This window comes from Cebidichthys violaceus, unplaced genomic scaffold (genome assembly GCF_023349555.1).
Source record: "Cebidichthys violaceus isolate CVI_PGR_0920_01 unplaced genomic scaffold, fCebVio1.0.p SCAF_2, whole genome shotgun sequence".
NCBI classification, from domain to species: domain Eukaryota; kingdom Metazoa; phylum Chordata; class Actinopteri; order Perciformes; family Stichaeidae; genus Cebidichthys; species Cebidichthys violaceus.
Genome location: NW_027176372.1, coordinates 15,972,982 through 15,986,583, shown reverse-complemented (window position 1 = coordinate 15,986,583; position 13,602 = coordinate 15,972,982). Strand labels below are relative to the sequence as shown.

General features: G+C 40.7%; 1 protein-coding gene across 11 annotated transcripts in view; it reads right to left on the bottom strand.

Moving 5' to 3' along the window:
- Window positions 1-13,602, bottom strand: part of LOC137875490 (protocadherin alpha-C2-like) — a 161,559-nt gene that overhangs the window by 99,755 nt on the left and 48,202 nt on the right. The window contains exon 1 of one of the 11 annotated variants that reach the window (XM_068714755.1): window positions 10,935-13,490. The exons of the other annotated variants lie outside the window; for them this stretch is intronic. Within the exon in view, the coding sequence (XP_068570856.1) occupies window positions 10,935-13,286 (2,352 nt within the window). The 5' untranslated portion in view covers window positions 13,287-13,490. Of the gene's footprint in view, window positions 1-10,934; window positions 13,491-13,602 lie in introns of those variants that run through there. 11 annotated transcript variants of the gene reach the window in all.

The following is a 13,602-nucleotide window of genomic DNA, read 5'->3' as shown; positions in this document are numbered from 1 at the left end:
CTGCCACATACAGAGTGGCAACAAGCTAAATAATTGAATGTATTGACACACAAACACACATAAGGCACAGGATGCTCTAATGTCGTTTCCATATTTTGCCACCAGGGGGAGCTTTTTCACCCTGGTCTTTGTTCTCGACAGCAGTTTCCACATGCACACTCAGACACACACTGGTGTCAGAGGCAGGCAGTGCTTTAAAGCCTTCTATTAGATTAACCCGCTCACCCACTCCAAAAAATGGTATCGGTGGTTCAGATACACTAGCAGCCTCGGTGTCTGTCACATATCTCCTCTGCCTGCGGAAATTAAAATGCCAAGTCTCCCAGATTGGGAAGGAGATCTGGATGCACCTAACAATACCGGCACATTCACATCCAGCTTGATACATATCAAAACAAAGAGGGAAAGAAAAGAGAGAGAATTCCATCAGCCACAAATGATGATGATGCAGAATATGCTGTGTTCTTTTATGAAGCACTTGCATATATAGTTTACATCATTCACATTCATGGGCAACTGTAAAGCAGTTTATCCACACATTGGTGTCTCATTTATATTCCCCAAGCATCAGCAAATTGTACCCGTATATATCATTGTAGCCATGTGTAATGGCTATTTTTAGTTTCTTATCAGTCATGCAGTACAGAATATGCAGCATGCAGTGCTGCATGTGAAGTGCACTGCAGGTGCAAGCCTGCTGCGCAAGGGCTTGGCCCATTTCTTAAAAAAAAAAAAAGGGTCTGAATAATAGAGGAGAGTGCTGGCCTGCAGAGAATCTGACGTTGGAAACGACTGAAATGGTTTTGTGAGGTTGCTCCACTTTCCACAGAAAGTGAAGATGACTATTTATAAAATAATGACTTGCCTACCAATCATTTAAGCTTGGGCTCTGTGGCTGCCGGTCTCCGAGAATAGCAAACACCATCTTCCACTCTTATCAGCATCAAAACTTAAACAGCATCAAAACTTAAACAGCTTCATGGGCATCGCCTTAGCATGTGTAGCAACAGAAGGTTCTTATAATGTGGTGAGGCTAAGTGCACCATGAGTGTGCATTATAGCTTGTATGTGTCTGGTCATTTGGTTGGTGTGTGCATGTGATAGAGAGAGGTAGAGGGAGTATACACTCAGTTGCTAGTTTATTAGGCTCACCCGGTTAAAACAAATACACTGACGCAACAGCCCTGCAATAAAGCCTGCCTTCATGATGGTTATAATGTTCAGTTTTGGTGAAATTATTTTAGAGAGTTGTTGTTTCATCTTAATGGTCTTTTGGATGCTTTGTGGTGCTGTTGACCCGCATTGCGTTATTTGGTTAGAGTAATCAGAAACACCTCTCAGTATGATGCAATGCAACAGCACCCACAATTATATACATTTTGCAAAGGTTACTGATATAGAAATGAGGGTTAGTATTCCACTCAATCAGGCCAACGCAACAACAATAAAAGAACACGAGGTAAAACTTAGAATGGAATCTGGACATTAGCCTGGGATTTAAGTGTGAGTGGCATCCTCGTTTACTCCGTGTGCTGTTTCCTTTTCAAAGACCCTTCATGGCATTATTAAGGCGATTCCACCTAATCGCATTAGAGCAGCAACATAGTAGAATTATTACTTTACACCCAGAAGCATTAATCTAGGGCAACTGGGAATACTGACATTTATGGCAGAATGGAAAGGCTTTGACAGGAAGTTCCTATTTAAAGCACCTGAAGGGTGACAATGTGTTGTGACTAATTTCCACACAGTGCATGGAGATCTGCTCGTTCCAGAGAAGTAATATTTATTGCAGGGTTACATTACATTTTACAGGTATTTCTGTTTTACTGGTCACTGAGTGTATTTTTTCTTCTACTTCATACATATTTATTTGCACCATAAGAAGCACCACCAGCACAGTCTACTACTCTAGTTCTCAGTTAGAGGACGAAGCAAAGTGAATGCGGATTAAGACGAACATTAGGGAGTAAACAAGGGTTTAGGGAACAATTATACTGCAGTCTTATCGCAAAGACCTGTTTACAGTAGTCTGTAAACAAGCAGACCAATCTCCTTGTTATTTTGGTATCATGTTTTTTTAACGGCTTTGTAGTCTCTGCTAATTTTTGCTCTTCTACTCACATCAAGCAGGTTCTGTCTTCATTATCTGTAATGTGATGCATAGATTATCTAGCCCAGTGTTTACCGCGGACGATTTAGTTTTGGTTTCGATGAAAAATGTAGTTTTCCTATTCAATGTATCATGTAGCACCTGATCTTGTTATCTGCTGTTAAACCCCACTGATCTGTAATGCATCAGACTAAACAGAGCAACTTATGATGTGACACAGACATTCATTGCACTGAAACCTGGACTTGCAACTACAAGTACATCATAAATGTAAAGTCACCACAAGATCCATACAATGAAATTAAGCGTTCACTTAAGCATTTCCTATAGTTGCCATTACCCTGACAGTACAAGTGTAAATTGATTAGCTAATCAGTCTTTGAAGTTGTCACATGCACACATATGACCAAAACTAATGTTAAAATGCAGGAAAAGTCACCATCAGAAAGTGAGTATCACTTATCAATAGTTATCATGGTCACTAATCGTGCAGGCCTCACATAGACACACAAACTGAAGCCACAGCACACCAGGACATAGCAGAGCTGTATCTTTGAATGAGACATGATAAGATGAGCACTGTCAGCACAAGAGTCAGTTAACAATACAGAACAACATCTGGCATATAGTGCGTGTGATGCAAGTTGACCCTAGTTGCTCAGTGCGTATAGAGCATACCATCAAATCAACCAACATGAAGAACAAAATTGCAACCAATGAAACTAAAACACAATCAGCCTTATCTTACAGAAATATTTTTTTAGATAAGTCTTTGTCTTATTATATGAAAAGGAGAGGACCATGTGGAGTTGTTTTATACAGTACGACAAACAAAGCAACACTTTGACCAAAAAATGATAAGAATCAACCCTACTCTTACCTGAAACAGTCATTTTACTAACTGCAACCCTAATAAAACTCAACTGGAGCAAACCAATGTGATTGTAATACTAGTGAGACTAAAATTAAAATGTGCAGTAATATTACAGTGTCACTTTTTGTTGTGACCTCCCCGACATAAACCCAGACAAATTCATTTGAGTCAAGTTGGTTTTCTTAAAAGCAGTTAGATATGTTAAAAAAATGCAGCAAATGAGGTAGCGAATCACAATTGCTGTAGAGAAAGAGAAAGGTGCTCTGACATCTTCAGCTCTACTCACAGCTCCAGATTATACAGAAAGATGTGCTGTAGAGAGGAGAGGCTGTCTCTCTGGTCAGAAAGAGAGAGGAGAAAGGAGCGAGCTTGATAGAATGAAGGCTAATGGGCCATTGTTTTCCAATAGTAATTAACAACTTAACTGAGAAAAACAGACATACATGACAAAGATTGGTGAGAGAGTAACACAGCCTCCAAAAGCTGTCAGCCATTTTCTATCAGCTTGTAATTACACAAAGAGACAGGAGAGGGCATAAGAGAGAGTACCAGCTAGAGGAAATCAGGATGCGTGGGAGGAGGACAGAGATGAAGAAAATCAGAAAGAGGTTCTTTGTGCAAGAATGAGATCGAAGAAGAGATTTGAAAACAAAGAGATGGACTGAAGAAACCAGCAAATGAAAAGGAACTATAGCAAAAGGTGAAGATGAGAAGGAAAGCACACCGGGCTGCAGCATAGTTGTGATAACGAGAACAAAGGCAGGGGAAGAAGGAGAGAGGGAGCCAGTCGGTGGGAGGAGAGAGTGGGATATGAGTCAGGCTTACAGCATTAACACTCATCTTCCACACCCATGTCTCATTGTTTTATTCATACACTGCACCCACAAGATAAGATGGCGGGAAACATTGAAACATATATTTAGCGATCGGTACACATGTAAACATACACAGCTCAAGTGTGGTTACAGGGGGTCACACATGTCATGATGGAATAATAGCTTTAACCCTAAATGCCAAAGTCCCTGATTTAAATTTTTCATGACAGATGGTTTGCCTAAAAATAAACACAGCGGACCAACTTTACAAAATGAAAAGCTACATGTGGGATGAGATGAGTCACCCACTGTACTGAGCAGCTCACTGGTTCACACTCCAGAAGATGACCAGAAGGAGCCAAATGACGCTCAGACCATTTCAAAAATGAGAAGAAAATGGATAAGACGTTTCAGGCTGTAGCTTTAAATTTGTGGTAAAAAACTACTTTCTCTCTGTATCTACATAATCATATCAATGTTGTGTAATCACATGCACTTTATATCAGCATAGTGACTCCCTGTGCATCCCCCAAAGACCAGAGAATGACATATATTTCTCTAATTAAAATACTGACTATATCCTGTTTTGTAGTACAATTATTTTTCACTGAAATGTTATCTTTTAAAAAAAAAAATTAAAAACTACAGCTTGATTGTTGTGTGTTTTGTTGTAGTTAAAGCCTTGTATCTGACCAGACACACAAATCACAGAAAACAGCCTCGATAATATGTAAAAAAAGAATTAAAAGAAAAAGTCAAGTCAACAGTACCGTGTTGTGGCTACATTGAAGAAGTCATAAAAACACGTATGCATACTAAACAGCTTTATTGTTGTGAAGACCAAACAGACAGCGTTCAGAGAAATAAGAATGCACTTGCTACAAAACAAGGCAAAGCAATTACCCAAGATGCTTAGTGGGGGGGAAATAGCCACAGGGGGAAGAGGAACCCTGCAGCTAGAGACTGGATCCATCTAACAGCCAACATCTGATCCCATCCATTTCTGCATGGCTAGAAATGAATACAACATACGGTATTTAATCAGACAAGTGTATAGCAACTGTGGCCTTATACCCCATACTCTACAGGGAGCAGTGCAGGGATACTGCTGTAAGAAGGCAATCCTCTTACTAAGGCTGCATCCAATGCCTAAACAGCTCACTCTGGATTTCCCTAACACATTCAAACACTCTATCAATCAGAGATCACAACCCCATCCCAACAATCTAGATCTCAGGACACTGGACGCTCTTACATTTGCAACAGGATGACCATAAAGGAGACTTTCAACCAACTGTGTCTTCACTTGTTTCCCCACTTAATAGCTGTCTGTCTTGCATGCAGTCTTGCGCTGGCTGCTCAGTCAGTTCAATCCTCCAGGCATGCACTGATGACCTAAGCACAGCAGCAGATGTTGACATCAAAGCCACACATGGCTCTGAACCAGTCTCGTCATGTTCTAGGACAAATGACAAGAGTGAAAGGAGCTGTGCCAGGGAGTCTTGGCCCACAGTTGTAAATGCAGCTCATGGTGCAATTTTTGCCTCACTGACTCTGATTTTGCCCCATTACCCCGGAGGCATGTTGTGTTATTACCAGTTAAAAGTCTTTGTCAAGCAGTCGCAATTCAAGCAAAATATTGTTTTCTGTACGGTTGAAATATGTCAGTGTTTAGATAAAAACTGGTATTAAGTCACACAAAAGTGGAGAATTTTAAACTGATATATCAAACTTAAAGTTAAAGTCACAAAATAGAAATTCTATAATACTGAGGAACAGTTATTTACAGTTAGTCTACATCCATATAGAGAAGAATAATTTTTCTTTTTCAAACCCTTCTCTGCCACAGCACTATGGACAAACTACGTATTGACCGAATACTCTATAGGCTGCACTGCAGCAGTGTGTGTGCTCGCTGACACTCACTATAAAAACCTCCTGATTCACCAACACCAAATCACCTAAATAGTCCACAAAGAAGGCCAGCTAATGCAAACACACACACACACACACACACACACACACACACACACACACACACACACACACACACACACACTCACTCACCAATGCACTAACACACACAGACAGTACAGATAACAAACTGTTCAGCAGAATCTGGACAGCATGCAGTTTATGTGGAATGATATATTATAAGCTAAAAAAGCAGGGGTTTATTCAACTAATTAACACAATGCCAACATAATCGTCAACCAAACTTAATATACCACCTCCCTTTCTCCAGCCACAGAGCTTCATCAGCTTAATTAGTGAAAAATAACTCTAGTGAACCTTGTCAACTGTATGTGAGTGGTGGTTGAAATCAATACTCTTTGACACAGAAACAGAAATGCTTCCTCTCACTCGCACTCTGAAGTTACCCATTATGGTTATGAAATAGATGTCAGAATGCAGAACAAAATGACGAAAAAAACAAACAGACATTGCTCTCGAAAGACAGATCTAATTGACATTGTTTAAGTACTATGTTGTGGACCTCAATGCTGTCTGTGTGCTCTGTCAGAGCCTAAGCTGATCCACGTTCTCCTGTTCTCTTTTTAAATATAGTGCTGATAGGGGGAAACGTTACAGGTGAACATTATATACGTAGCTTATTACCTGCCTCCACAGTTCAGCTTCATCAAATGTTTAAATGATTGTGCTTGTTAACCATTATTGAATGCCTCTGATTCTTTTTACCTGATTAGAGACTGCAAAGAAGACAGAAAAGAGAAGGAAAATAAACATAATCTAATAGTGAAGTGGTGGGAGGGCTTATCTCAGTGACCATAAATGACTTACAATTACTGACCTCACGGAACAAGGGAAAACAAGGTTTACACTAGATATAAATGCAAAGAAAGATGTTTCACTCAAAGGCAGAGGAAAGTAGTATTAAGAGACTTAAAGTTTACAAAGCATCACAGTAGAGAGCAGGGCACTGATAGAATGAAATAGTTCAAACTAAGACCTTATTAATTGAATGTATACAGTATACTGGGAAAGACAGAATGAGCAGTGGGATACTAAAGCTATAATTATCCCAGCATTATCCAGCTATATTACCTGTGTAATTACATACCCAGTGACATGGGTCAGCTGGTGTTATTGTCTGGTCAGCTTTGAATGTTTGGGAGCTGTTGTCTGCTCTGTCTCATCTCGGTGGTGAAAGTTAGATCTGGGATGGAAGATGAAAGCTGTTTGGTGCAGTCTTCCCGTTTGTAAAACATAAAAGAGTTTACTCAGAATAATGTCTGAAATCCTGAAAAAAGCCACGTCCTTATGATAAGAATTATTTTCAGTTAAGACAGGACGTCTGATTTTTGCCACGGGGCTCTGATTGATATACTTGTCTCACAGAGGATGTCTTTCTTTCCCTGAAAGTCACTATATCACCATAGGGAACATGCTCTGCTTGTTTTTTTCCATCCCCCTTTCTTCTGTGAAAGTGTCTTTCAGTAAAGTGGATTAGGCATTTGTGAGTATGTGCAATGTGTGTGCTTCTATGAGCACGAGCGTGCACATGTGAAGTGTCAACATAAAGATAGTAGCTGTTTTCGTTGTACCCTCCTGTGTGTGTAAATTAGATTACCATCACTGCTGCTGACCTCAATGTGAGATGTGCCGTCCTCCAACAAAGCTGGAGCAATAAGAGAGAATGTGCCCTACTGACACACAACAGCACATGCACCATCCACAGCCACAACCCTACAGGCATGAGGCACAGCAGCACAGAGCTAAAAAGCATGTGGCAGAATGAGAGAGGAGATAGACTACAGAAAGAACCCGACAGAACATGATAGGGAGACAGAAAAGGGTGGCATAAGAGAGAGCAAACGAAGGACAGAGACATAAAAGCGGGAAAAGGAGGCCAAGAGTGGGATGGGGGAGGGGAAAACTGAGAGTGATATCAATATGGAGGGTAAAGTAGGAGGAGAGAAATAGCGAGGAGGCAGAGAGAGAAGCTGCAGAAATGGAGAAAGGAAAAGCAAGCCACTACATGAAACGGAACAGGGATGGAAGCAACGATGTCTTATGGAGTTGCATTCATATTGCAGTATCTAACAAAAAAGGTCAAACATAGGGGAGTCGAGAATGGACAGTGAAATGACAAGGAGATAATGCAGCAGAACACATTTTGAGTGGTTAACATAAAATGTGGTTATAGGGGTAAGGGGAGGTGGATGCAGAAAAAGGTTGTCAGCATTTTGTACGTGTAATTGCAGAAGAGCAGCCACATAATATGAAGCCATTTCTCTCAAGCTGCTGACATAACAGTACAGTATACACAGTCTTGCTGTAGCAGCTGTGTCTCTTCCTCCTCTGACATTTAGCTTGTTCCCTTTGCCCTCTCTCCCTCCGACACTGAATACGGTTTAATGAGGAAAATGTTCTCACCCTCTTAACAAAGACAACATCCACAGACACACAAAACACAAGGGTCATTGCACTGTGAATGATTTTAGTGCAGACACTCAGCATGCAAACACAATTGCACAGATCTGCTCAGCCAGCCAGGCAGACAGACAAAGCTACTGGAGCAAGCAGCCACATCCCCGCCAAAGAGAGCATACACAACACAAATGTAGGAATATACTACAAGAGACATGCTGTATTTGATTTATAGTCTCCTGTAATGTTTTAAATCAAAATCAAGATCACCACAACAGAGGTGCATGTTGAAAATGTAGTTACTATGTTGTGTTGATTGTGCCAACATCTGCCTGTTATTCATTCATTATGTGTTGATTCATCAGACTGGGGCACGTCCCCTTGTGCTTGTGTTCTGAATGCAGCTCATGACCCTACTTGTAATTCATCCACTCCTCTCTCATCTGCTTTTCTCTCCCAGAAATACTACGGCAAAGTAACCAGCTCACCCAATGTGATCCACCGACATCAGTCTGCACTTTTTGGGTTTAATGAGATGCACTCATTTTTAATCACATCAATAAATCTTTTCTGGGCATCTGCTGTCCAGGCACAGCTTAGCACTGCTGCTGTATTGCAAAACACACACTTTAATCTCACACACAAACAAGTGCACATCAAATATGCACACATACGCACAGACAGGCAGTTATTGCTATCTAGTAGAGCACTGAATATTGCTGGACAGAGGGAGTGCAGAGAAAGTGTGTTCAGCCGTTACTTCATGAAGCCGAGCTGCTGCCTTACACTGAATCTGAACTGACGCTTTTCCTTCTCACATTCATACTGCTTCCTGCTTTATTTTGCATGCTGTTAAGTGGGTCAAAGTATTCCATCAGGTTTCAACAAAGACACATTTAATGACTGGTTTATGACATGTTTATTTTCAGAAATTCTGAAATCTAAGGTTGACCCAGTTGTTTGGGAGAAATGATTGTCTCCCTACTATAAAATATCTAATTAGAAGCTTAACTATTCCCGCCTTCACTATCGCTTTGATATCTGCACCATCTGTTGCCTGAGTTACAACGGAGATTTCACTGATATAATCCATGTGTTTTTTATCTTAATAAACCCATTTTCATTCAATATTGTGAGATGTCTAAGAGCCGTACAAAAGCCACTTCCCCTCCCCCCTCCTCTGCTGGTCTCACCATCCCTCCCTCCCTCTTCCGCTGCTGTTGCTAAGACAGCTGAGCACATGCTAGTCTGTGGAAACCAGTCGATGTAGAGGTGGCTCTCCTCGTGTGTTGCTATGGGCAACACACAGTGTTCCAGAATCAGCCCAGAAGCCTAGCATGCAGACTTAAACACGTGATAAAATATGACCTATTTTTTTTTTTTGTCAATCAAAAGGGATCAGTTGCACAGAAGCTATTTTGTATCATAGATAAACTGTGTAAAGCTACATTCTTTTACATTGCTGTTTTCCTAAGCACAAAAAGCCAATCAAATGAAAACAGTAAAAATAGATATTGCTTGCTGCTCTGCGGTCCTGTAATGAGTGAAGATCCCTGCTGAAGCACAGTGCCCCAGCCCCACCTGACTGGCTGTGCATTGTGATTCACTGCACACCAGCCACAGGCTCCCTCTCTTCCCCTCTCTCTGTCGTAGCTGCAGCCATTCCTGGAGCACTGAATCACCTCATCTACATCAGGAAGCACAGACCTCAAGTAACTCTGTTAGCCACTCCGTCACTCCCTTTACACACACGCAAGAACCCTAAGGCATATAGAGGGGAAAAAAACATAAATATGTGTAAAAGCATGCAAAACACTGACCACAATTTCTCTATACTCTTCTGATGAATAGTTTCATATATTTTTCAAATGACTACATTATATGAATGTAAATGTACTGAAAGAACATTACATCTGACGCAGCGGATGCAGATGTTTGGAAAAGCTTCAGAACTAGTTACAGGAACCATCTTTATTGTTTGCAAATGAGACTTCTGATGTTTTAAGGTTAAGCTAACACAAAGAGCAAGTGGTTACTGGAATAAACTGAGAAACTATAAACTGAATCTAAACATTTCACAATGTGTAACCACAATTTGCTAAAATGATGCATTTATGTCTCCCAGCCAGTTTATAAACTATTATGACACAGCCAAGCACGGACTGAAATAGACGCATTCCAGTTTAAAATAAACAAAGTTGGTCAGTGCACTGAAAACAAAGCTCTCAAAGGTCCAAAAGAAGTCAGATGTGATCACATACTAAACAAACACAATCTAGAGGCTTTCTTCAGTATCACGAGAAAGAGTACATTGCTATTTACAGACACATCTTCTTATCCTAAAAGCTAAATTGAACAATATTTCTTAACAATCCAAAACCTTCTATTTTACATAGCATATGAATTTCACTTGTAAGTACACAGAGACAACACAGCATTCTGGTACAAACACAGCATACTAACAGCACTCCATTGCACTATTTAGTAATCTGTTACACTTTAAGCTGTGTGAGAACCAACCATACAATCAGCTGTAAACCAGCAACTCAACTCAGCAGACGCATAACGCACAACTTCTTCATTTCCCTCACTGATACATTTTAAGTCTGCGGTCCATTTCCATCCAACTGTTCTGAATAGGTGCTGAGATTCAGTACTTTTGGAACACTGTAATTATTCGGTTTTACATCTCACCAGCATTCATACCAGAACGGCCTTGAGATAAAGTGATCTTTCTTACCTCTCCAGAAGTATGTCTCCTGTCAGGGAGCACCAGTGTGTTAGCGTGGCTTCCCGGGACTATAGTAGATCCTATACTCATTCTGGGTCCAACCAACATGTAGCGTTTGTCTCCAGATCTGTACTGGATGCTGTGACACAGTGTCCCGTCATAATTAGTCTCTTGTAGATATTTGGAAGTATAGTCTGTGGATTTAGAACACTGCATTGCAATCAGCACGATGATACTGATGAGAAAAAGTGTTGAAACTGAGCCCAAAGTTATCATCAGGTAAAAAGTCACATTATTATCCTCCTCGTCATTTGTTGCACTTTTAACATCAGCAGCAGCAAAAGCCTCTTTGGGCTCCACGACTTTGACAATCACAGTAGCTGTTGCTGAGAGTGACACGTTCCCATTGTCTTTCACCAGTATGAGCAGTTTATGCTCAGCCTCGTCTGTCTCTGTGAATGAGCGAAGTGTTCTGATCTGTCCTGTATAGCGGTCCAAACCAAAGAGACTGTGGTCAGTAACTTCCTGCAGTGAAAACAGTAACCAGCCGTTATATCCTATATCAGCGTCATAGGCTCTGACTTTAGTCACCAAGTGTCCTGCGTTCACATTGCGGGGAATCTCCTCCACACCTTCAGCAGAACCGTTAGAGCTGACTGGATACAGGATGACTGGAGCGTTGTCGTTCTGATCCAGAATGAACACGTTCACTGTGACGTTGCTGCTTAGTGACGGAGTTCCAGAATCTGTGGCAACAACTCTGAACTGGAACGTTTTCAGAGTTTCAAAGTCAAAACTTTTTAGTGCCAAAATATCTCCATTTTCAGAGTTAATGTTAAGAAATGATGTAATTTTTTTGTTTTCATTACCATTTCTCAAAATGTTGTATGATATGAGTGCATTATCACCCTCATCGTAATCATAAGCACTCACTGAAAATAAAGAGGCTCCTGCAACATTGTTTTCAATAACATAAAAAGTATACGGATTTGTTGAAAACTCTGGACTGTTATCATTCACATCTGATACAGTGACACTAATTGTCCTTTGAGATGACAACGTTTTTTCACCAGCATCTTTACAAGTTATCGTTACATCATACTTGGACTGATGCTCTCTATTTAGCAGAGATTTGGTGACTATAGAGTACATATTATCTTGTAAAGATGGTGTTAATGTAAAAGGTACATCCTCACTGATATAACAGATTACCTTTCCATTTAGACCTGAATCATTATCAGTCACACTTATCAACGCTACTGTCGTTCCAGGTTTGGAGTCCTCAGGAATTGCACTTGAAAAGGATGTCACCTCAATCTCAGGTGCGTTGTCATTCAGGTCCACAATAGTAATTACAACACTTTTTTCTGTTGCTAGTGGGACTGTCCCTTTATCAGAAGCTTTAATGTCAAGTTCATACCTGTCTTTTGCTTCAAAATCTATCAGTCCTTTAACAATAATGTCACCAGTATTAGCGTCCACTTCGAAAAGTTTACGTAATTTATTATTTACATTATTACCGAATGAATAGACCACCTCCCCATTTAAGCCATCATCTAAATCTGTGGCGTTTACTTGCATGATAGTTGTGCCAATGGGTGAATTTTCATCCAGCACCGCAGCATATGAGTCCTTAGCAAATACTGGCATATTGTCATTTACATCCAAAACATGAACGATGATTCTCAGGGTTCCTGACCTAGCAGGCTTTCCTCCATCAACTGCTGTCAGCAGTAACCTGTGACTTCTTGCGGTTTCTTTATCCAGCGGTTTATGCAAATACAAAACAGGAATTTTCCCATCCTCTCCTCTATCTTTAACCTCCAGGCGAAAATGGTCATTTTGACTGAGCTTATACAGTTGGATAGAATACATGTCACTGTCTGGATCATGGGCACCTTGTAGTTGAAATCTCGCCCCAGGTAAAGCAGACTCTGAGATCTCTAAATGCGTCTCGTTTTCGGAGAAGGTGGGGGAGTGGTCGTTTACGTCCAAAACCTCAATAGCGACATAATGCACCTCTAACGGATTCTCCAACACAGTCTTTATGTTGATAATGCAGGTGCTGATCCGTTCGCATACTTCTTCTCTGTCAATTTTTCGGTTTAAATGTAAGATGCCGTTATTGTTGAGTTGGAACAAGGGTTCGGTCGATCCGGAAACGATGCGAAATCCTCTAGCATTCAAAGCACTGGTATCCAGCCCCAAATCTTTAGCGATATTCCCAACAACAGCACCCACCGTAAGCTCCTCAGGAATCGAGTATCGTAGCTGTGCTGAAGTAATATTCAATGTAAGAATCAAACAAAGAATGAGAACGACCAGACGCTCCAACCACGCTTTGCATCCTCGTCGTGCCATATTGGATTAAAAAAAAGAAAAGAAAAAGGTTAGAAATAAAAATGTGATTCTACACAGGAACACACATTTTGAACAAAACAGGTTGCCAATATTCGACAATTGTTGGTGAACGAGTAAAATATGTGAAGCCGTTGCCCTGAAGCACAAGAGCACCCTGACGCGAAATAGAACTGAACTACTGACGTAGAGGATGTTCGACCGAGAGTCTTTCACGTTCACAAGCAGTGACACCATGCGAGCTGACGTGTCAATGCAAACACACTTTAAATATAAAAAATATTTTTATCTGACCTCCGATGCTGTTAAACATTTATCT